Consider the following 23,151-nt stretch of genomic DNA (forward strand, 5'->3'; position numbering starts at 1 on the left):
TCCCGGGGCAGAGTGCGTGAATACTCAAATCCTTTGGCCGGGACATAATATTTCTTCTCAGCCGCCTTTGACATCGGGGCAACCGAGGAAGGGGTTTGCCACAGGGCCTGCATGATCTTAACAACCCCTCCGTGGACTGGGAGGGCCACTCGAGCTGAGGCAGCCGCTGTCAGCACATTAAAGAGGCTATCTGCGGCCTCTTTTAGCTCCTCCACCTCCAGTCCCAAATTGGAGGTAACCCTCTTCAGCAGCTCCTGGTGCGCCCTGAAATCGTCCAGTAGTGCAGAGTGGTCCTGGGAGATTGCCTCGTCAAGTGAGGAGGAGGAGGATTGCAGTGGTACAGCCTGCACGTGTAACACCTCCTGGCAAAAGGTTGTACCCACGGAGGTTCCCTCCTGGGAGTCCGACTCCTTGTCCGAGGAATGATGCTGATGGGCCTTCTCCTGTACAGAAGACACGGACTCCACCCCGATGATTTAATGGATTGGGGCCCAGGTCCATAATAAGGCCATTGGGGTGGCCACTGTCCTTGTGGCCAGCCTAGGGCTAACTGCACCATGGGCTTTGGCACCTTAATAGGGGGTGTCAACTCGCCCAACAACTGTGGGGAGTGGTTCTGCTCTACCTTAAGTGACCGTCTGACGGGAGATCTTCCTCCCCATACAGGAGATCTCCTCCACCATTCAGGGGCACCCAACGCACATTTCCCGTGACACTGGCCCCTTCTCCCTCGGCAGAGGGAGGTCGGGGGGGCGTAGGCAAGGTCAACAAGGCTCTTGCCGCCTGAAAAGCCTCCAGTGTCGACAGCATTGGCAGGGGCACTCTCCCACTCCTAGGAGTTGGGGAGGCTCCCTGACTGGGGATTCAGGCACTGGAGAAAGGATCTTGAGCGGTCGAGTTCGGTGCATCTTCGCACTTGACCCCACCCGTACCGACGGCGCAGGGGACTGTCCGCGCTCCGCGTGCTGCTGCCTCTTCTTCTTCGGTACCAATGAAGTTGTACGGTGCCGAGTCACAGATGGTGCCAATAGTGCACTCTGTATCAATGCCACACTCGGTACAGAGGCGGAGCGGGTTGGCTTGAACACCGGGCGGAGTGCTGCCTCCATCAGCAGGGCTTTCAACTGGATTTACTGATCCTTTTGAGTCTTTGGTTTGAAAGCCTTGCAGATTTTACACTTATCCTTCCTGTGGGCTTCCCCCAAGCACTTAAGACAACTGTCGTGGAGGTCGCTGAGTAGGAAGGCCTTCTCACAGGAGGCACACAGCTTGAAGCCTGGCGACTGGGGCATGGCCCAGCTGCTCAAAGTCCCAGCAGGGACTGCCTTATCTCTCATTACGCTTAACAACTACTTAACTAACTAAAACTAAACACAAAGTACAAAACAAGTCCAAACAAGGGGAACAGTACTTGCTGTGAGGAAGGCTAGTTCCAGCAATGGTCACGGGCGGAAAGAAGGAACTGAGGGGGATGTAGGGCTGGCAGCGCCTCATACTCTGTGGTATGTGCGCGGGGCTCCAGGGAGTGCTGGAGCCAGCCCTATGGGATCAGCTAGGGGGAAAAAAGTTCCAGGAACCGTGCACGGAGGTGTGCACACACCTATAGTGGAATGGACATGAACAAGCACTCGAAGAAGAAGTATCATTCATTATTCATATGACAATAGCACCAATTAGGATTAGAGCCATTGCACTATGCAGAGTAGAAACACAGAGGAGGAGACAATCGCTACCACAAGTAGTTTACAATCTAATTTAATACAAGAGAACAATGTAACAAACAATAAGAGGGAATGGGTGACAAAAAAGGATAAAAACATGCATTTATATTGGCTTGATGGATCTTAGTGATTTCAAATTATAAAGCTTTTAAAAATAATGTAAAAATCAGCAATTCCCTTACGCCCTCAACCTAGATCTCACCCAGTTGGGTATTTCTTGCAGTCATCACAGAAGTGGGATAGGATTGGAAGGCTTTATGGATTAGTTTGGTGAGGGCATTTCATGAATACAGAACAGCATGGAAGAAAACTTGAAAACATTTGGGAGAGAGTGGACAAGTTGGGAGGTGAAGTCGGGTATTATTAACAGAGTAGATGGGGTGATTTGGTAAGATACATGAACAGATAACCAGGGAGCAGAGAGAAAACTGCATCCAGTTGTTCAATGTGTTAGAAGGACAGTCAGTAGAGCTGTCTCAATAATACAGCTCATGGTTGCCTTTGGCTTCACCATCTCTTTACATAGCTGTGGCCTCCAATAAATGGGGTACTATTTATTTCCAAATTCTGTGTCTTGTAAGATGCTCCAAGTAGCCTACAAAGATATCTATTTGGGACAAAATCAAATTCCACATGCTCTGCAGGAACCAGCATACCTAAAGCAGATAGCCCTTAAATATCCTGACTTAGAAATAACAAATTTAATGATCATACATAATTCAAGAGTATGGAAGGATATAGAAGAATAAGGGGGAAGGGCATTTGGTCAAGGTGCCATCAGCATCTCAAAGACTAATATCTGCTATGGATATCTTAGGTTCCTGCATGTCCATGCAGACTTTCCTTTCATCCTCACAGTAAGATCATACTTTGGTATCAAAGGTTACTATATTCTTTTCAAATATTCCTATTATCGCTAATATTTTTCCAAAATATTTTTCAAAATACACTTTCCCTATTATATAGCTGATTAAATAACAAAAGATTTGCAAATATTTTTCCTAGTAAGCACAGGGAGTTCACTACACTGTTATTCATGGGGCCAAATTATTCATTGCTTCTGAGTGTTCAGACTGTTGATTTATTAGTGAAAATATTCCCAAATTCCAAAGGTTTCAAAAGATGTTTTTTTCCAAACTAATCTTACCATAAATGTATTTTCTCTTGTTTTAATGGTCTCAGGGCAGGTCTACACTACAAACACTGCATGCAGCTGTGCCACTGTAGCACTTTGATGAAGACGCGCTAAGCTGACGGGAGAAAGCTCTCTCCCGTCAGCTTAACTACTCCACCTCCTGAAGAGAAGCTCTCCCACGACATAGCATTGTCTAAATAGGGGGTTACAGTCATAGAGAATAAACACCACCATATGACTTAGGGCTTGATTAGAGGGTGAGTTAGTGCATGGCAAGCTGGGGTGTAAATCCTCAGAATATTAGTGTGCCACTCACTAACTGTCCATATGGACCCCGTTGCTGCACACTAGAAGTTACTGCTCTTTGACCTACTCCCATTTGAAACAATGAGCAAGTTCAAGCATGAGAGTGCTTTTAGTGTGCGGCAGCAGTATCCACATGGACAGTTATTGTGCTATAGACTTATACTCCACTTGCAGCAAGTTAACTGTCTAAACAGACCTCTAGAGGATTATTCGTGCACGACCACAAAGAATTATCAGAAAAACGAACACTTCATGAGCACCTTATTGGTTGAAATTTGTTCATAATCTATTCAGTAACTATTGGAAAATTTTCACAGTAAGAAAGATTAATTTTAAAATGATGCATAAACAGAAAATAAAAAATGGTATTTCACGGTTATTTTTATCTTTAACCTGGTCTACTTCCCAAAGAGAACAATATTAAGACCTGGTTTCAAGGGTTTGTTCTGTTTTTATTTCTAAAGTAAAACCTTTTTGAGTTAACCCAATTTTTAAATTATTTTAAGATGCAGAAAGCACCTTTTTAGCCTCTATGAAATTTCTCTTAAGCAATTTTTGTTTTATTACTTTAACTGTGAGCTAAGAAAAAGCATAAAAAATTTCAGCCCCAGAGGACTCTCTTTCATGCAACTTCACTCATAACTACAGCATCACTATAGAGACACTATAATAAAATTAAACCACAGCATAGGAAGGAGATAACAAGGACTTTCTGAGCTGTAAGCTTTGGAAATAGGGCATTGTAGGATGTTCCCATGGCCCTTTGTCACATGTGCTACTTAACAAAAAACACTGCAACCCTGAAAACTTTATTTTGGTATTCCTGCCTTGGTTTTCATTATATTAATGAAGAACTAACCTGTCCAGATGAAGCTAGTAAATTAATTGTAGTGAGCAGCATCCAACCTCTACTGGCTTCTTCACTCTGATTGATCTCCAGGAATTGGACTATCGCACGACTTGCAGCCTCTATGGAAAAAAAAGCAAGGGCAACTATGTAAACAAATGCAGCACGGAAAGTGGATATTCTTCAAATACCACAGTGGATTTAAGTTAAAATCTGCATTTTCCTGTGAGAGTTCATTCAAGACCATAGTGATTGTCGGTTGCATCCACATAGCTGCTATTAGGGCATTTAATGCACTGGATGAGGTACACCACAAATGCATCACAAAACCAATGACACATAGATAATATTTTCATTCTATGGACAGACAATAAAAACGATAAGAGATAAAAAACACCACATCACAAATTTTTCACAAAGAAGTCACTCAATATCTGACCTATCAGTCCTCATCTTCAGAGGAAACCTGCACAACACTTTCAAAAGACAAGCCTGGGAGCTTAAATTCTACTAGATACTAAAAATCACAGGCTGAATAGAGACACTGGATTTACGGCTTATTACAACAATCTATAACCCACTAACAACCCCGCCACTGCTGTTTTGTCCCCTCCCCACCCATCTTCCTTTCCTCCCATTGATTGGAGAGATGTTAATGGGACACTATCTCAAATGGTCCCTTGAAATATGTTAATTACTTATGCTCAACAATCTGTTCCACCTTGTATTTAGCTGTGACACTCTGATTTACATCAGTATCACTATGTTGCTCAGGAGTGACACACCCAACCGATGTAGTTATGCCAACCTTAACCCTTCCTTCAGCACTATGCTGATGGGACAACTTCTCGCGTTGACATTCCTCTCTCAGGGAGGTGGATTTAGGCCATTACTATTCTACCACTTATGTTGGCAAAGCTTATGTCGCTCAGGGTTGTGAAAAAACACCCCCCTAAACAACGTAAGTTTCATCAGCATAAGTGGCAGTGTGCACAGCGCTGTGTTGGCAGGAGAGCTTCTCCTGCTGACATAGCTACCGCCACTCATGGATGTGGTTTTATTATGCTGACAGGAGAACACTCTCCTGCTGGCAGAGTGGCTACACAAGCAATGTTACAGCGGCACAGGTGCATCAGTACAACTGTGCTGCAGTAAGATCACTAGTGGAGACATGATCTAACTATGCTGACAGGAAAGCTCTTTCCCATTGGCCTAGGAGCATCTTCACTTTCACTTAAGTGCTGCAGCTGCACTGATGCGGTGTTTTAAGTGTAGACCTGCCCTGAGTAGAAGTGTCCCAGACCCGAAGAGCTCTGTATAAGCTCAAAAGCTTGTCTCTCTCACCAACATAAATTGGTCCAATAAAAGACACTCCCTCACCCACCTTGTCTCACTTTCAAAAAATAACTCCATTATTTCACATTCTGATCATAGTCAGATCATCACAGCAGAAATTACCACAATAAACATCCAATGCTATCCTTCATTATATTTGCTGGAGAAGCTACAAAATAACAGTGTGAAATTCTATTAATTAAATAAATTAAATTGAATTAAAAGAAATTATATTAATTTTTCTTCTGTATTCATTATAATTTGCTACTATCCTCCCACTCTCATTGGTTATCATGGATGCCCTTTTTTTTTTTTTTTTTTTTGGTGGTTAAGGTTTTGGTTTTGTTTATCATTTTTTCAGAAGTGCACTCCTGAAAAACATACAAAGGTCCCAAGCAGACAAATTCAGATATGGATATGAACTCTTCCAAAAGTAGAGGGTATTTGGATCTGTCATTTTGGTTCAGCCCACCTCTAATAAAGAGGACTAAAACTAAAACAGCAACAAAACAATAAGTAATACAATGATACATGAGTAAGTGCATAAAACCATAAAATGTTTGCCTTAATAAAATGTTAAACTCCAACATGTAATAGGGCATTATAAAGGTAAGATGTAAAATACTTTCAAATTGGATAGTTTATTTAGTCTTTTATAAACCACTCTCTCCAGATTTCCAACACTCCACTGTCAGCTTTCTCCACACTTAGTGCACAGAGAAGCCATCTTTCCTGCAAGTGTGACAAACCCAATTTAATATTCACCTCCCCAATTAAAATAAACAAAGAGACATGGTGAATTTAAAAAGGTAATAGAAGAATTAAGTGCCCACATTTGTTCTGCTACTGCATTCTATTAGTCCAGTTGTTGGCTCACAGCCTTCCTGTAATTTCTGTACACACACTACTAGAAGCAACTGCTTCCTTTGACAGAAAGAGGAATCAACAGGCCAAATTCTGGGGTGAGATTCATCAGCACAAAGCAAGGCTTAAAGAATAAGTTAAAAGGGAAAATGACTTACAATGTGCCTTTATACTCTGCAATTCTGCTCTATGTATGTTCAATCTCCATGCTCTGAATTATAACAGCTTGAGGGTCCTCCTGAGTCCCTCAAAACTGTGGACCCAAAGTCAGTTGAGCAGACACATGAGGGTAATTAGGCTAACAATTTTAGAAGGCACAATACAGATTTCAGAGCAACCTATCTTACATTTGAAAAACAGGGTTACTTACCAGTAACTGTTGTTCTTCGAGATGTGTTGCTCAAATCCATTCTAATATAGGTGAGTGCACTGGTTCCCGGAACTTTTTTCCCCTTAGCACACCCCGTAGGGCCGGCTCAGGCGCCCCCTGGAGTGCCGTGCTCATGCCACGGTATATGAGGCACGGCCGGCCATACAGGACCTCAATCCCTTCTTTCTGCCGACTCAGACAACGGGGACGGAGGGTGGGTGTGGAATGGATCTGAGCAACACATCTCGAAAAAACAACAGTTACTGGTAAGTAACCCTGTTTTCTACTTCGAGTGATTGCTCATATCCATTCCAATATAAGTGATTAAATAGCCATACCTTGGAGGTGGGTAGGAGTCAGTGTTGAGCTGCTCTCATCAGCACGGCCCTGCTGAAGCCCGCGTCCTCTCTCGCCTGCTGCATGATGGCATAGTGGACCGATGACAAGGTAGCTGCTTTGCAGATGTCCTGCAGGGCACTCCTCCCAGGAAGGCCGCAGATGAGGCCTGGCTCTGGTTGAGTGCGCTGACACAGCTCCTGGAAGTGGCACCTTCGTCTGCTCGTAGCAGGTCCTAATGCAGACGGTGATCCATGCGGAGATGCGTTGGGTGGAGACAGGGGAGCCCTTCATCCGGTTCGCCACTGCCACGAACAGCTGTGTCGACTTCCGGAACGGCTGCGTCCACTCCACGTAGTAGAGCGGGGCTCGTCTCACGTCCAGTGAGTGCCATCTCCGCTCCTCCTCCAAACTGTGTGATTTAGGAAAGAACACGGGGAGGAAGATATCCTGGTTATAATGAAACTGGGGCACCACCTGAGGCAGGAAGGCCAGGTGGGGTCTCAGCCGCATCTTGTCTTTATAAAAGACGGTATAGGGAGGCTCCGAGGTCAAAGCTCTTATCTCGCAGACCCTCCTAGCCGATGTGATGGCCACCAGGAAAGCTACCTTCCAGTAGAGGACGAGCAGCGGGCATGTAGCCATGGGCTTGAAAGGGGGTCCCGTCAGAGCAGCAAGGACTAGGTTCAAATCCCAGGGAGGCACCGGGTCGTGGACCTGCGAGTACAGCCTCTCCACCCCTTTAAGGAACCGGACTGACATAGGGTGGGAAAATAAAGACTTCTCTTCCATCGGCTGATGGAAGACCGAGATGGCCACCAGGTGCACCTTCAGGGAGGCCAATGTTAGACCCTGGAGCTTCAGATGAAGCAGGTACTCCAAAATCACCTGTATGGGCGAACAATTCGGCAGGATACCCCGGAACTCCACCCAACAGCTAAAGCGCTTCCACTTGGCCCGGTACACCACCTGAGTGGAAGGTTTTCTGTTACCTAGCAGAACCTGTTGGACCTGCACTGAGCAGGCTCTCTCTCCCTCCTTCAGCCACAGAGTCTCCATGCCGTCAGGTGGAGGAAGTCTAGCTCCGGATGCAGAAGGCGACCCCGGTCCTGGGAGAGCTGGTCGTAATGCCTCGGGAGCGGCAGCGGTGTGGCGATGGACAGGTCCAGCAACATGCTGAACCAATGCTGTCTCGGCCAGGCTGGGGCGATCAGAATGATGTCCATTTTGTCCCTTTTGATCTTCAAGAGGACCTTGGGCAGCAGCGGAAGTGGGGGAAACGTGTACATCAGGGTCCCTGTCCAGTCTATGAGGAACGCGTCGGAGATGGAGCCCAGTTCGTGATGCCGGAGCGAGCAAAAACTGTTCCAGGACGACGCGAACAGGTGAAGTTGGGAAACACCACACTTGCGGAAAATGGAAGTCACCATCTCTGGGTGCAGTGACCAGTCGTGGCGGTCAGGCGGTCCGCCTCATCGTTCCTGACCCCTGGGAGGTGAGAGACAGATATGTGGAAGTCGTGCCTCACCGCAAAGTTCCAAAGTCGAATGGCCTCCTGGCAAAGGGCAGAGGAGCGCGCCCCCCCTTACCTGTTCATGTAAAACATGGCTGCTGTGCTGTTCATGAGGACCTGCACCATCCTGCCCCTCAGGAATCTGAGGAACACCTTGCAGGCCAGGCGGACTGCCCTGAGCTCCCTGACGTTGATGTGGCGCTCTCTCACCTCTGTCGACCAGAGCCCCTGGGTGCCAAGGTCGCTGCTGATATGGGCCCCCCAGCCCACATCCGAGGCATCCGTAACCAGGGTTACTGATGGACCCAAGTCTCTGAAGGGGACTCCCCTCAGTACTCCCCTGGGTCCCTCCACCAGTCTAGGGAGGTCAGTACCTGAGTGGGAACCATGACTACTCTGTTCAAAGAGTGCCTGGCTGGTGCATACACCGAGGCCAACCACGCCTGGAGAGGTCTGAGCTTGAGGTGAGCCAGCCTCATCACATATGTACAGGCCGCCATGTGTCCCAACAGCTGAAGACAGTGCCTGGCTGTCGTCGTGGGGGACCTGTGGAGATTGTCGATTAAGGCAGCCATTGCCTCAAAGCGAGGCTGTGGGAGGAAGGCTCTGGCCTGGGTGGCGTCCAGGGTGGCCCGATAAATTCTATGCGCTGCACCGGGGTGAGAGTGGACTTCTGCTCGTTGATGAGCAGCCCCAGTCTGATGCATGTCACGCAGGTGAGTTCCAGGCTGTTCTTTACGTGGGCACTGGACTTGCCCCGGATCAGTCAGTCGTCCACGTAGGGAAAGATCTGAATGCCTCTGCGGTGCAGGTGTGCCGCCACCGCTGCCATACACTTTGTGAACACCCTGGGGGCGGACGAGAGGCTAAAGGGTAGGGCCGAGAACTGGTAGTGGCAGCCAGCTATCACAAACCGGAGGAAATGTCTGTGACCGGGAAGGATGGTAATTTGGAAATATGTGTCCTTTAAGTCGAGGACAGTGTACCAGTCCCCTGGATCCAGAGCGGGAATGTGGAGGCTAGGGAAACCATATGGAACCTGAGGCGTCTGATGAATTTGTTCAGACGGCGGAGGCCCCCCTTTGCCTTGGGAATCAGGAAATATCGTGAGAAGAGCTCCTTTCCCCTTTCCTGTGGAGGAACCGCTTCCACAGCCCCAAGGATGAGGAGAGAGTTCACCTCCTGTATGAGGAGTTGCCCGTGAGAGGGGTCCCTGAAGAGGGATGGGGTAGGAGGGGAGTCCGGGGGAAAGGCCGTGACTTGAAGGACGTAGCCCCTGAGGACTACACCGAGGACCCAGTGGTCTGAGGTGATGTTTTGTCACGCGATGTAGTAAGGCCTGAGTCTGTGAGTGAATGGTAGGGTCAGATCCAGGGGAACAGTAAAAGTGCCATCCTCAGGAGCACCATCCTTTGGCTGGGCCTTGTTGGGGGCCTGCCAAGGACCTCGAGCGGTCGCGTCGGTTAGGCGCCCTGTACCTATCCCGACCCTCCTGGGCTGAGTGGGTGTGGGAGGCAGCCTAGAGGCGGGCTGGGGCTGGTGTTGGGCTTGAGGCCGAGACTGATGCCTTGAGGCCTGTGGGGTGTACAACCCTAATGATTTCAGTGCAGCCCTTGAGTTCTTTAGGGCGTGCAGTTTGTCATTGGTCTTGTCCGAAAAGAGACCAGAGCCATCGAAAGGCAGGTCCTGGATGGACTGCTAGACCTCTTGAGATAATCCCGATGACTGCAGCCACGAACACCGCCACACCACGATAGCTGAAGCCATGGCCCTGCTGGCGGCGTCTGCTGCATCACTGGCCGTTTGTAAGGCTGCCCCTGCCACCGTAGCACCTTCGTCCTGGACCGCCGCGATGTCCGCTCCTTGGTCCTTTGGCAATGCCTGCGCGAACCTCTGTAAGGAGAACCAGAGGTTCAAATTATATTGGCCGAGGAGCGCCTGATGGCTAGCGATCCTCAGTTGCAGGGCCCCCGTATAATAGACCTTGCGGCCGAAAAGGTCTAGTTTCTTGTTGTCTTTATTTTTGGGGATATTGCCCTGGACCCCCTGCCTGTCTCGTTGGTTGGTGGCATTGACCACAAGAGTCCCCGGAGCAGGGTGGGTGTATAAAAATTCGAACCCCTCCGCGGGAACATGGCACTTCCTTTCGGCGCCCTTCGACATAGGGGCAACCGAGGCAGGGGTTTGCCAGAGGGCCTTGGCCAGCTTCAAAATCCACTCGTGTACAGGCAGGTCGACTCTAGATGGCCCTGCTGACACTGACACACAAAAGACGGGGTCCTCCTCCTCAGAGAGCTCCTTGAGCTCCAAATTTAAATTGCTGGCCACCCTCTTGAGAAGTTCCTGGTGTGTCTTGGAGTCTGGCAGGGTTGCCCTATGGTCCCTGGCAGCTGCATCGTCAGGGGAAGATGAGGATTGTGGGAGGGGCCCCGTGGAGGGACCCTTCTCAGGGTCCGATTCCTCCTCCGAGGAATGGCCCTTGTCCGGCTGGCTCAGAGGGGGGGAGGGTGCTGGTTGGGCCACTGAGGAGTGGACCGAGACCGTACCCTGGCCCGCCTGAGTCCCCCAAAGCCCCCAGTACAGCCACTGCCAAGGCCCTTGTGGCCACGCCGGTGCCGGCATCGGTGCCAACTGGGCAGCCTCCTGATGCTGGGCATGGGATTCCGAGCCGCTGGATTGATGCCTGTGATGCTTATGGTCCTGGCCAGCCCTTGTTGACGACCTGCTCCGAGACGATGTCGATGAGGAGGATTCTCGGTGCAGACACCTGAGGTGGCAGCGGGGGAGCGAGCGGCTGGAGAAGGTGGAATACGACCTCCGCCTCCACGCTGAAGTCTTGCGATGATGCTTGCCCCTCAGGGACTGGGAGCAGTGCCGGCCATGACGTCTCCGCGCCGGCTCCGACTCCGAGGACCTTGATCGGCAGGTGGTGCGGTGCCGGAGTCGCCGTCGGTGCCAAGTCCTTTGGCACCGGGATCCATGCTAGACTACGGCCTGGGGATCGGGACCAGTGCCGTTGAGTCTCTGCCAGTGCCGGGAGTCGCCCCAGGCTACGTGCAGGGGATCTGGACTGGTGCCAAGCACGTCTGGTCTCAGGCGCTGGGATCCACATCGGGCTGCGTGCCGGGGATATGGATCGGTGCCGAGCATGGCGGGTCTCGTCAGGCACCGGGATGCATGCCAGGCTGCGTGCCGGGGATCTGGACCGGTGCCAAGCATGGTGGGTCTCGGCAGGCGCCGGGATCCGCGCCAGGCTGCATGCCAGGGATTGGGACCGGTGCCGCACTGGCCTCAGTGGTGGGGTGCGAGATCCCGAACTACGACCCCAGCACAAGGTGGAACTGTAGCAACGTCGCCTCATGCGTGAAACTCTAGACCGCCCTCGGTGCCACGGCACCGAGAAGCTCGACGATTCAGTGGGAGGGGAGCCCTCACTCTCTACCCTCCGCGCCCGTCTGGGGGGAGACCTGGACTCCTGTCTCAACCATCCACTGGGGCCACCCAACGAGGGTTTACCCCGAGACACCAGTCCCTGAGCTCTCAGTCGAGGGGAGGACAGAGGTGTGGGCATGCCCATGAGGGCACATGCCGCAGCAAACACCTCCAGCATCGACGGCCCTTGCAGGGGTGCTCCCCCACCCCCAGGAGTCAGAGAGATGCCGGTGACGGAGTATTCTCCGCGACACATGGCTGGGGGCATCTCCTGACTGACCCCCGGCTGGACAGGCGGTACGAGGGAGTCCTTGTGGGCGGCATCCTGCTGCTGCTTCTTTTTCGGCACCGAAGGTTGTTGATGCGTTGACTGCGGTGCCGGTGGGGCGCTCTGCACCGAGGAGACGCTTGGGCATCTCGCCAGTTCAGAGTCCAACTGGAGCGCAGACTCCATCAGGATGGCCTTCAAGCGCGTGTCTCTCTCCTTCTGCGTACGTGGCTTGAAGGCCTTGCATATCTTACATTTGTCTTTATGGTGCTGCTCCCTGAGACAACGGAGGCAGTGGCCGTGAGGGTCACTCACTGGAAATGCCTTGCCTCAAGTGGCACAGGACTTGAAACCGGTTGAACCAAGCATAGCCCGACCTTAAGCCCCTGAGGGCTATCTATCTAATCTAACTATCTTAACACTATTCAAACTTAACCACTATACTTAACAACTATTTAACTAATAAACAATGGTAGAACAACAGGGAAGCTACTTGCTGAGCAAGAGGCAGACGTTCCAGCAACCGTCAACGAGCGGAAAGAAGGAACTGAGGGCCCGTAGGGCCGGTGGCGCCTCATATACCACGGCATGAGTGCGGCACTCCAGGGGGCACCTGAGCCGGCCCTACAGGGTCTGCTAAGGGGAAAAAAGATCTGGGAACCAGTGCACGGTGGCGCACAATCACCTATATTGGAAGGGATATGAGCAATCACTCGAAGTAGAACAGAATGTTACAGCAAAACCAACAATAGCTGCTTCTCCAAATCCTCATTTACAATGTTCAGGATATTTAAAACATCAACTACCTTTTATAAACTTCCACATTAATGTTTGCTTAAGTCAAATATTTGATTGACTTTGCCAAAGAGGAAGTTTTTTTGGTGGGTTAAAATGTTTTTGTTTTTTTTTTTAAACAAAACAAAAGAAGATCACAAGAAAACATAATACATTCTTAATCTTGTTTTTCTACACTTCTACTGAAGTCTTCCTTACAACTATTGTAATAAGTAATGCATTGCCTTACATAACGCTGCATCTCACTGAAAATCATATCTAGTCTTTGCCTCTCTCCAGTCCAGTAAGTCAGTCTCAATGCCCCATTTATACAATTCTTCCAAAACATCTCTGTTGCATCCCTTATGTATGGAATGTCTTCCCTTGTTCTGCTCTATCCTTTCTTCATTTAATATTTTTCTGAAAAATTAATATCCACATGAGTAAAAATAATCACTTTTTAGATAGTCATATACAAATGTTATGGTGTACATGTGTAAGATGTGCACTCAACTGAAGTGAGCAGATGTTTTATTGCACCCGCTCAGCCATTTGCTTCTCTTCTTTTTGTTGTCATCATTCATGTACATTTTAGATGTGACATTGGTGGGGCAGAAACTGTCTTTCTAGGTCTGTGAAGTGCCAAGGTCATTTGGGGGAACTCTATAATATATATAATGAAGATCTCCAATGCAGTTAAACACAGAGGGTGAGATCTCTCATAAGACTATCACTGATCACAGATGGAAGGAATGGATTTAAAATACAGTGCTATCAAATTGCTTAGAGCAGATGACAAGAGAAGCACTTTCTGCGCTCCATGTATTAAATGTGAAATGTATTTTAAAATAATTTTTTAAATTAAATGGGTTGCTCTGAGACAATCACTTATGGTATCCATCTGCTGAACAGTTACATTATTTGCGACACCAACAGTATTTAGAAATTAGGGTAAAATTTTCAGAAGTACCTAAGAGACTTGAAGTCAGGTACTTTTGAAAATTTTACTACTCTTAGTGATGACATTGAGAAAAGTATCATCTGCCTAGACACTATCAACGTGAATTTTGAGACTGAGTTCTTACTTCAGTAACTCTGAATCCTTAAACATTATTATTGACACAGCAAACAAAATACATGAAACAGCTGATGTAATCTCTAGGTACCGAGGGGCAACATGGAAGCATTACTTGTGAGAAGATAAGCAACTGTGGTTTATATATTTACTGACATTTGCAGCAACTTTAACAAAACATCCACAGTAAAAACAAAACAACCCCCAAAAAAAAAAATTAAAAGCACAGACATCCACAAGAATGTTCAAAACAAACACCAATAAAAAGGAAATAAAAATAAAAAGGATTTACACAATCGCCATGACAGTAATATTTCTATTTTAGCTTTTTATCCTGAAGTGAACAAGAAATTGCTTATCTGACTAATACAACCAAAGATAATAATGATAGTATCCTCTGTCATTGAGAATCCTTAGGAGTTTCACATCCCTTGACTTCTCAAATAGCTGAAGGAAACCAACACATTACTATCTGAAAACCTAAAGGTTAGTTATAGGCAAGATTTAAAAAATCCATTTGTCCAGAGTAACTAGAACAGATTTCCTAGGCCACCGTCATTAAATCATCCAGAATCTAAGCTTTCACTTAAAACAGAATTAAGTCTTCAAATCTCATAGTTGCAATAAAGTTCACTGATAAGAATGACACAGCTATCCAACACAAATGAAAAACAACCACCAGGATATGAAGGGATGTAGGATTTAAGTTTAAAAAAAAAAAACAACGAATCTGAAGAAGAGCTCTGTGTAAACTCAAAAGCTTGTCTCTCTCACCAACAGAAGCTGGTCCAATGAAAGGTATTACCTCACCCACCTTATCTCTCTAAACAAAACACTGGCAGATACAGCATCTATGTATCAAAAGCATTGATACTGTTTCTGTACAAGGCACTGATTAGACATCATAATGAAGAAGAATATCTACCATTTTGGTCATCTTTCTCTTCAAGAGTTACCATCTCTCAAAGTGGATATAATTTAAGAAAATAATGGTAAATTTAGACTTTCAGAGTATTTGTTAGAAGCAATGCCTGAAGAGGTTAAGTATATCCTCATTGGAATAGAGGTTTTCAAGTGACTCAATCGAATTAATACAATTAAAAAGGAACAACAACAAAAATTAATCCTGGGGAGGGCTAGTTTAAAAGCCTGAAGGTACAGAAAAAACATTAACAAGTTAAGCACCAAACTGAGAAGTTTGGCAAACTATTTAAAAAATAATGTTACACAAAATGAACTGCCAAGTGAGACCACTCAACTGAAACAAAGTCAAATTGAATTTAAAAGGCAGCTGAACAATGAGTTACACAGAGATATGTCCATTATATACATAATTCAATTTCAGTGCACCTATTACACACTACACTTATTTAAAAACACTTTAAATGAAACATAACAAAATATCTCACAAAACTAGCCTTTAAAAAAAAAAAAAAAAAAAAATGCTTCCCAGCTCTATTAAGAACCTCCTTTCCTCCCCATGTCCCAAGCAATTACTTCACCCTCCTACCCAACTCTCACAGCATGTGCTGAAGGTCACCAAATCCAGAATCTGGTACATGTTGGAGTGGGAAGTACACTCCAGCCAAATATTCCCATTCACCAAGAACCCCCTGTTAATAGACCCTTCATGTTTTAAGCAAGGGGTTGTACACCTAAACATGTCAGATGATTGCGGCAATCACAGCACCATTTCTGAAAAGCCAGGATCCAAAACATGTAGCACTTCACTGATTAAAATAATTGTAGGAGCCATCACATTTAAGGGTGTTATACAACTACCACCACCACCAAATACCAACTTATGTAACAACCAGTAATCAAACTCTGTAACTCAATTCCCCACCTGTAAAATGGGATTTATAATACTACTTCTCTCTCACACACACTCATCTTCCTAAATTGTAAATTCTTCAGGGCAAAGATTGCCTCTTACCAGGTGTTTGTATAGTGCCTAGCACAATACAACTCCTGATAATGATTGGTAACTGCAGGCACTATTATAACAATAACAGCAGATCTCTGAAAACAGGTGTTATGTGTGAAACATTACTTCATAAGAGGTCCACCTCATTCTGCACTAGCTACAATTTCAACAATTGGCACCCCCATCAGTAGAAGAAACTGATACAATTTCCAACAATTTTTTTTTCCGTACTGTTGCATCCATCCCAGAATCATTAACTCCATCTTGCCCACTTTGATTCGGGCCAGCTAGCCTTCATCCATACAAAAATCCATAATATCAAATAGACAAGTCATTCAACTGCAACAGCAGAATTAGAAGAGAGAGAAATATAGTGCTGGCATCTGCATACACTAAAGACACTATCACAAAATCACAGAATATTAGGATTGGAAGGGACCTCAGGAGGTCATCTTGTCCAACCCCCTGCTCAAAGCAGAACAAACTCCAACTAAATCATCCCAGCCAAGGCTTTGTCAAGACGCACCTTACAAACCTCTAAGGATGGAGATTCCACCACCTCCCTAGGTAACCCATTCCAGTGCTTCACCATCCTCCTACTGAAAAAGTTTTTCCTAACATCCAAGCTAGACCTCCCCCACTGCAACTTGAGACCATTGTTCCTTGTCCTGTCATCTGTCACCACTGAGAACAGCCTAGCTCCAATGGAGCTCCTCCATCCTCTCTGGAACCCCCCTTCAGGTAGTTGAAGGCCACTATCAAATCCCTCCTCACTCTTTTCTTCACTATAATCCATTCTCTCTCTCACTATCCACCCCAATCCACCCGCTGGCTCCATATATATGTTCATCAATGGGGGGTATATAACCCCAAGGAACTATATATGAGTCCAACTGTCCAAATTACTCTGTAAAATCTCTCAGGAAGAAATGCATGGAGCCATTCTAAAGCACACTACTTACCCTGGATAAGTTCTGCAGTCATTCCTGAAGTATTAAAGACAGCTCATACATTATTTTGAAAATCTCAGCCTATACCTCTGATCACTTACTAGGAAGAGATCACTTAACCAGCACTATCAGTGAAGTTTCTGTACTAAACCCACACCTACAACTAAAGTGGCTGGAAAAAACAGGGTTACTTACCAGTAACTGTTGTTCTTCGAGATGTGTTGCTCATATGCTCATTCCATTATAGGTGTGTGCGCGCCCCGTGCACAGATTCCCGGAACTTTTTTCCCTTACCTAGCTCTGTAGGTTCGGCTCCGGCCCCCCCTGGAGTACCGCGTTCATGCCGTGGTACATAGGGCACTGCCGACCCTGCAGGCCCTCAGTCCCTTCTTTCTGCCGACTCTGACAGTGGGGACGGAAGGTGGGTTTGGAATGGATATGAGCAACACATCTCGAAGAACAACAGTTACTGGTAAGTAACCCTGTTTTCTCTCTTCAAGTGATTGCTCATACCCATTCCATTATAGGTGATTAAACAGCCATACCTTGGAGGTGGGTAGGTGTCAATGGTGAGTTGCTCTCATCAGGACGGCCCTGCCAAGGAGGGCCTGATGGGTAGCGACCCTCAGCTGTAAGGCCGCCATAGAATACATTTTACACCCAAAGAGGTCCAGCTTTTTGCTGTCCTTGTCTTTTGGGGTATTGCCTTGGCCCCTCTGGCAATCCCGCTGGTTTACTGCATCCACCACTAGGGAACCCGGGGCAGGATGCATGTACAGGAACTCAAATCCCTCCTTGGGAACATAGTATTTGCGCTCCGCACCTTTCAAGGTGGGAGCTACCGAGGAGGGGGTCTGCCAGAGGGTCTTAGCAATCTTCATCACCCTCTCATGAACGGAGAGGGCCAACCTAAATGGACCTGCCGTGTCCGAGACCCCAAAGAGGGTGTCCTCCTCCTCCGAGAGCTCCTTAATCTCCAGGCCCAGACTGTCTGCCACTCTCCTCAGGAGGTCCTGGTGGGCCCGGAAGTCAAAGAGGGGGGCCTTGTGGTCCCTGGCCGCCGCCACATCAGGGGAGGAGGAGGAGGATTGAGGAAGGACCCCTGTAGAAGGACCTCCCTCTGGGTCAGACCCTTCCTCCACAGGGTTACCCTCCTGTGCCCCGACAGGAGGGGGCAGTGGTTGGGCCACCGAGGACTGAACCGAGGTGGTCCCTTGACCCATCTGAGCGCCCCAAGGCCCCCAATATGGCCATTGCCAGGGGCCTTGAGGCCATGCAGGTGCCGACGTGGGAACCTGCTGGGTCATCTCCAGGCGTCCCCCCTTGGACCCAGAGCCACCTGAACAGTGCTTATGGGCTCTGGGAGGGGAGCGGCTCCAGGACAATGAAGACCTCCAGTGTCGGCGCCTATGGTGTCCATGAGGGGAAGAGCTGCTGGAGGAGCTGTAGCTGGAACGACCCCTCTGTCAAGAAGACTTGCGGCAACACTTCCCAGATCTGGAATGGGAGCGGTGTCGCCTGCACCATCGCGACGCTGATCAGGAGCGCAACAAGTCCCTCGGTGCCGAGGCGCTCGGTGCTGGAGCAGGCGGTGCTGCGATGCATGGTGCCGATGTACTTGGTGCCAAGGTAGTCGGTGGCGCCGAGACAGGCAGCGCTGGGGATCGGTACCGAGCTGGGCTCCGCACCGGAGTACCGGAGCCCATGCTAAGGTCCCCACTCAAGGCGGAACTGTAGTGCCTTCGCCTTGAGCGTTTGCCCCTGGACCGCCCTTGGTGCCGGGGAGCTCAATGACCCAGAGTCAGAGCTAGGAGGGGAGCCCACACTCTCTACCCTCCTTGACCGTCTGGGGGAGACCTCGACTCCCGTCTCCTCCACCCACCGGGGCCACCCAACGCGGGTTTACCCCGAGACACCGGTCCCCGAGCCCTCAGCCGAGGGGGAAGAAGGCGTAGGCAGACGCATGAGGGCGCGTGCCGCAGCGAAAGCCTCCGGTGTTGACGGCCCTTGCAGAGGCACTCCCCCACCCCACGAGTCGGGGGAGGCTCTCTGCGAGGAGATGCCAGTGCCAGAGTACTGCACGTACTGCAGAGTACGGCACGTGGCTGGGGCATCTCCTGCTGCACCCCCTGCTTTCCCGGTAGCAGGGGAGAGTCCATGGGAGCAGCTTCCTGCCGCTTCTTCTTCTTCGGCACCACAAGCGGTGCTGGTGCCGGCGCCAAGGACGGTGCCGGTGGGGTGCTCCGCACTGACGAGACACTCGGTGCCGCAGGTGAACGCGAAGGCTCAGAGTCTGGCCATAGCGCGGAGTCCATCAGGATCGCCTTCAGCCTTGCGTCCCTTTCTTTTGGGTCCTTGGCTTGAAGGACCTGCAGATCCTGCACTTCTCCTTTCTGTGTTGCTCCCCGAGGCATCGGAGGCAACGGTCATGAGGGTCACCCACTGGAAAGGACTTTGCACACAGGGTGCAGGCTTTAAAGCCCGTAGAGCCAGGCATGGCTCAATTCTAGCCCCTAAGGGCACTATCTACTTAACTACTTGCTAACTACCGTTTAACAATAAACTAGAACTCAAACAATAACAGCTAACACTAAGGGATGCTACTTGCGTTTGCATGCAAGAGGCAGATGTTCCGGTAACCATCACAGGCGGTAAGAAGGAACTGAGGGCCCACAGGGTCGGCAGCACCCTATGTACCACAGCATGAGCACGGTACTCCAGGGGGCGCCGGAGCCAACCCTACAGAGCTAGCTAAGGGAAAAAAGTTCCGGGAATCTGTGCACGGGGCGCGCACACACCTATAATGGAATTGATATGAGCAATCATTCGAAGAGAGAACCTGAGGTCTCCAGATATTGCTGGACTTGCTTCTTTCTAACTTTTCAAAATATATAAACTCCTATGAACATGGGAAGACGAAGTAATGATTAGTACAGATTTTATCTAAAAAGCTCTTTACCAAAACACCTCCCTTTTAAGGCATCAAATTTCTCTTAAAAGTTCTTCTTCCCATACCTCAAAACGTCTAGATTTGTATAAAACATACTTATGACAATATACGGCTAACAGATTTAATCTATCTAATAATATGTTTACAACCAAATTCTCTCAAGATAAACATACATAATGTCCTCTGAAGTACCAGACTCATCAAAACACACAGAATCTTAGAAATGTAGGCCTGGAAGGGACCTCAAATCCAGCCCCTGCATACTGAGGCAGAACCAAGCAAACCTCTAACATCTGTGGCAGATGTTTGTCCAACCTGTTCTTAAAAACCTGCAGTGATAGGGATTCCACAACATCCCTAGGTCATCTATTTCAATACTTAACTACCCTTACAGTTAGAAATATTTTCCTAATATCTAACCTAAATTTGCCTTGCTGCAGATTAATTCTTGTTCTACCTACAGTGGACATGAAGAACAGATCACCATCCTCTTTATAACAGCCCTTAACATATTTGAAGACTACTAGCAGGTCCACATTCAGTCGTCTTTTCCTGAGACTATACATGCCCAGTTTTTTTTTAAACCTTATTATTTTCAATGCTCTTCTCTGACCTCTCTCTCTAATTTGTCCTTATTTTTCTTGAAGTGTGGTGCCCAAAACGGGGCACAACACTCCAACTGAGGGCTCACCAGTGCCAAGCAGAACAATTATTCCCATGTCTTTTATAAGACACCCCGGTTAATAGTCCCCAGAATATTAGGAGTTTTTTTTGCAACTACATCATGCTGTTGTCTCATGTTCAATTTGTGCTTCACTATAACCCCCAGACTCTTTTCAGCCGTACTATAGCCTAGCTTGCTATTCTCCATTTTCTATCTGTGCATTTGAGTTTTCCTGCCTAAGTGGAGTACTTTGCACTTGTCTTTACTGCATTGCATCTTGTGATTTCAGACCAATTATCAAAATCATTTTGAATTCTAAAACTATCCTTTAAAGTGCTTGGAAATGCCTCGCAGTTTGGTGTCATATGCAAATTTTATAAGCATACTTTCCACTCAATTATCCAAGTAAATTAGTGAAAATATTGAATAGTGCTGACCCGAGAAAGACCCCTTCACGACCTCAGTAGAAATATCCTCCCAGTTTGATAGTGAACCACTGATAATTATTCTTTCAGTAAGTATAGTTTTTAATCAAGTTGAGGTCTACATTAAACTACTGTAAGATGGGTGCATATTTCCCTAGTTTGCTTAAGAAAATACAGTGGACCATGCCAAAAGCCTTACTAAAAATCAAGATATATCACTAAGCTAGTATCCCTGTTAAAGAAGGAAATAAGGTGGTCTAACATGTCTGTTCTTCTGGTATTACTTCACACTTAAAGGATAATAGGGTGGTGATAAATGGATCTTTTAGTCATTTGTTCCAGTATCTTTCCAGGTATCAAAGTTAGGTTGAGTGGTCTATAATTCCCCAGAGGTTTTTGTTTTTGTTTTTTTTTAAAAAGATCGGTACTACGTTTGCAATTTTCCAGTCTTTTGAGACCACACCCATCTTCCATGAGCTCTCAAATATAATTGCTAATGGTTCCGAGATCATTTCAGCTTGTTCCTTGAATACTCAAAGGTGAATTTTGTCAGGCCCTGCCATCTAAATATTTTTTAACCTATTCTTTCTCTATTCTGTCTTGTGTTCTTTCCCCCTTGATAATATTAATTGCAGTATAGAACTAATCACAATTAACCATTCTAGTGAAGACTGACGCAAAATAGGCAAATGCTTCAGCCATGCAGAGTATTTCAGTAACAAATAAACCTGGGATCTCATTCTTGTTATTAAGTATATGATCCTGTAACTAAAAATTAAAATTACCATAATACATATGCATAAGGTGGCAGAATTAAGGCTGTTTAGGCAATCTTAATTCTGGTATTTCCTTACTCAGTGCTTGACTTTGCAAGATTTCCCACATTCTTTTAAAGTATTTTTTAAAAGTTATTTTTATTTAGTAGTAGTAGCTACAATTCTCTTTCTATGTATCCTAGATTCCCTTCTCCACATAATCCTCTTCCCCTTGCACTGCATTACTGCCAGCTCTTCTCCCTCCCTATTTTATCCCACAGTGCACCCTCAGTGTGGGAATGAGTATCCTGGGGCAACACATGAGTAGGAATTGCTACACTATTAGGTCCTCCTATTTCTCCTGCATGCTCCATCAACTCCTCTATAGTATATCCAACATCAGCAGTAGACAGGATAGGTGGGGACAGAAGAGAGAGGAAATGGTTTGGTCAAGAGGATATTAAATAGAAATTAGCAGGAGCAGCAAGGGATATTTTAAGGGAAGAAGCAGCCTTTTTATTTTTTAGCTGCCCAAATATGTTGCAGGAAAGGTTGGGGGAGGCATATTTTCCCATTTTCATCTTGTGGCCGTTTTAGCATGATGCACCTAGATGGTGGGGAGTATCTTCAGTGCACACTGATTCTGTCAGGATGCTCATTGAGATTGGAGACCATGTCCAGTGCTGAGGGAATGTGAGCATTGTTTAGCAACAAGTTTCTAAACAGCTCTACACAGCGTAACCCAGACTGCTAATGGTGACTTTGGACAATTTATTACTTGGCCATTTAGGGATAACAAATTGCATCTCTCTGACTCCAACAAGTTTCACATACCTTCTGCAAACCATAAGAGACATTACAACTCTATAAAGAGACAGGGAAATGTTTGTATTGGGAAATGTTAGATATTCTAATCACAGCAGCCACTTCTGATCCCCTTTAATAAATCTGATTTGTAATGAGACAATATAAGTCTTTGACTGTTGAAGGAAAAGGCCCAGGTAAGGACCGCTGCATTGCAGAAGTAAATGTGTGGTTAGGCAGGTGGTGTTGGAGAAAGGGCTTTGGATCCTTCAACCATGGGATGTTGTTCCAGGAAGAAAGATTACTAGGAAGAGAAGAGATTCACCTAACGAAGAGAAAAAAGAGTATCTTCGCAGACAGGCTGGCTAACCTAGTGAGGAGGGCTTTAAACTAGGTTCGATAGGGGACAGGGACCTAAGACAGGTAAGTGGGGAAGTGGGACACCAGGAGGAATTAGAAGGAGGAGGGTGCAACAGGGGAGGCCTCCTGAATTGCTCTGAGAAAGTAGGGCAATCGGCCAGTTATCTCAAGTGCCTATACACAAATGCAAGACACCTGGGAAGCAAGCAGGAGAAACTGGCACAGTCAAGGAACCATGATATGATTGGAATAACCGAGACTTGATGGGGTAACTCATACAACTGGAGTACTGTCATGGATGGGTATAAACTGTTCAGGAAAGACATGCAGGGGCGAAAGG

General features: G+C 47.2%; 1 protein-coding gene across 10 annotated transcripts in view; it reads right to left on the reverse strand.

Moving 5' to 3' along the window:
• WDFY3 (WD repeat and FYVE domain containing 3) overlaps nt 1–23,151 on the reverse strand; it is a 325,380-nt gene that overhangs the window by 200,936 nt on the left and 101,293 nt on the right. For all 10 annotated transcript variants that reach the window (XM_067557105.1, XM_067557104.1, XM_067557103.1 and 7 more), the window contains one exon: nt 4,022–4,131. In XM_067557105.1, coding sequence (XP_067413206.1) covers nt 4,022–4,131 — 110 coding nt within the window. The remainder of the gene's footprint in view (nt 1–4,021; nt 4,132–23,151) is intronic.

Source organism: Emydura macquarii, unplaced genomic scaffold (assembly GCF_026122565.2).
Source record: "Emydura macquarii macquarii isolate MOO-44397 ecotype Brisbane River unplaced genomic scaffold, CSIRO-AGI_Emac_v2 contig_1790, whole genome shotgun sequence".
Lineage (NCBI taxonomy): Eukaryota > Metazoa > Chordata > Testudines > Chelidae > Emydura > Emydura macquarii.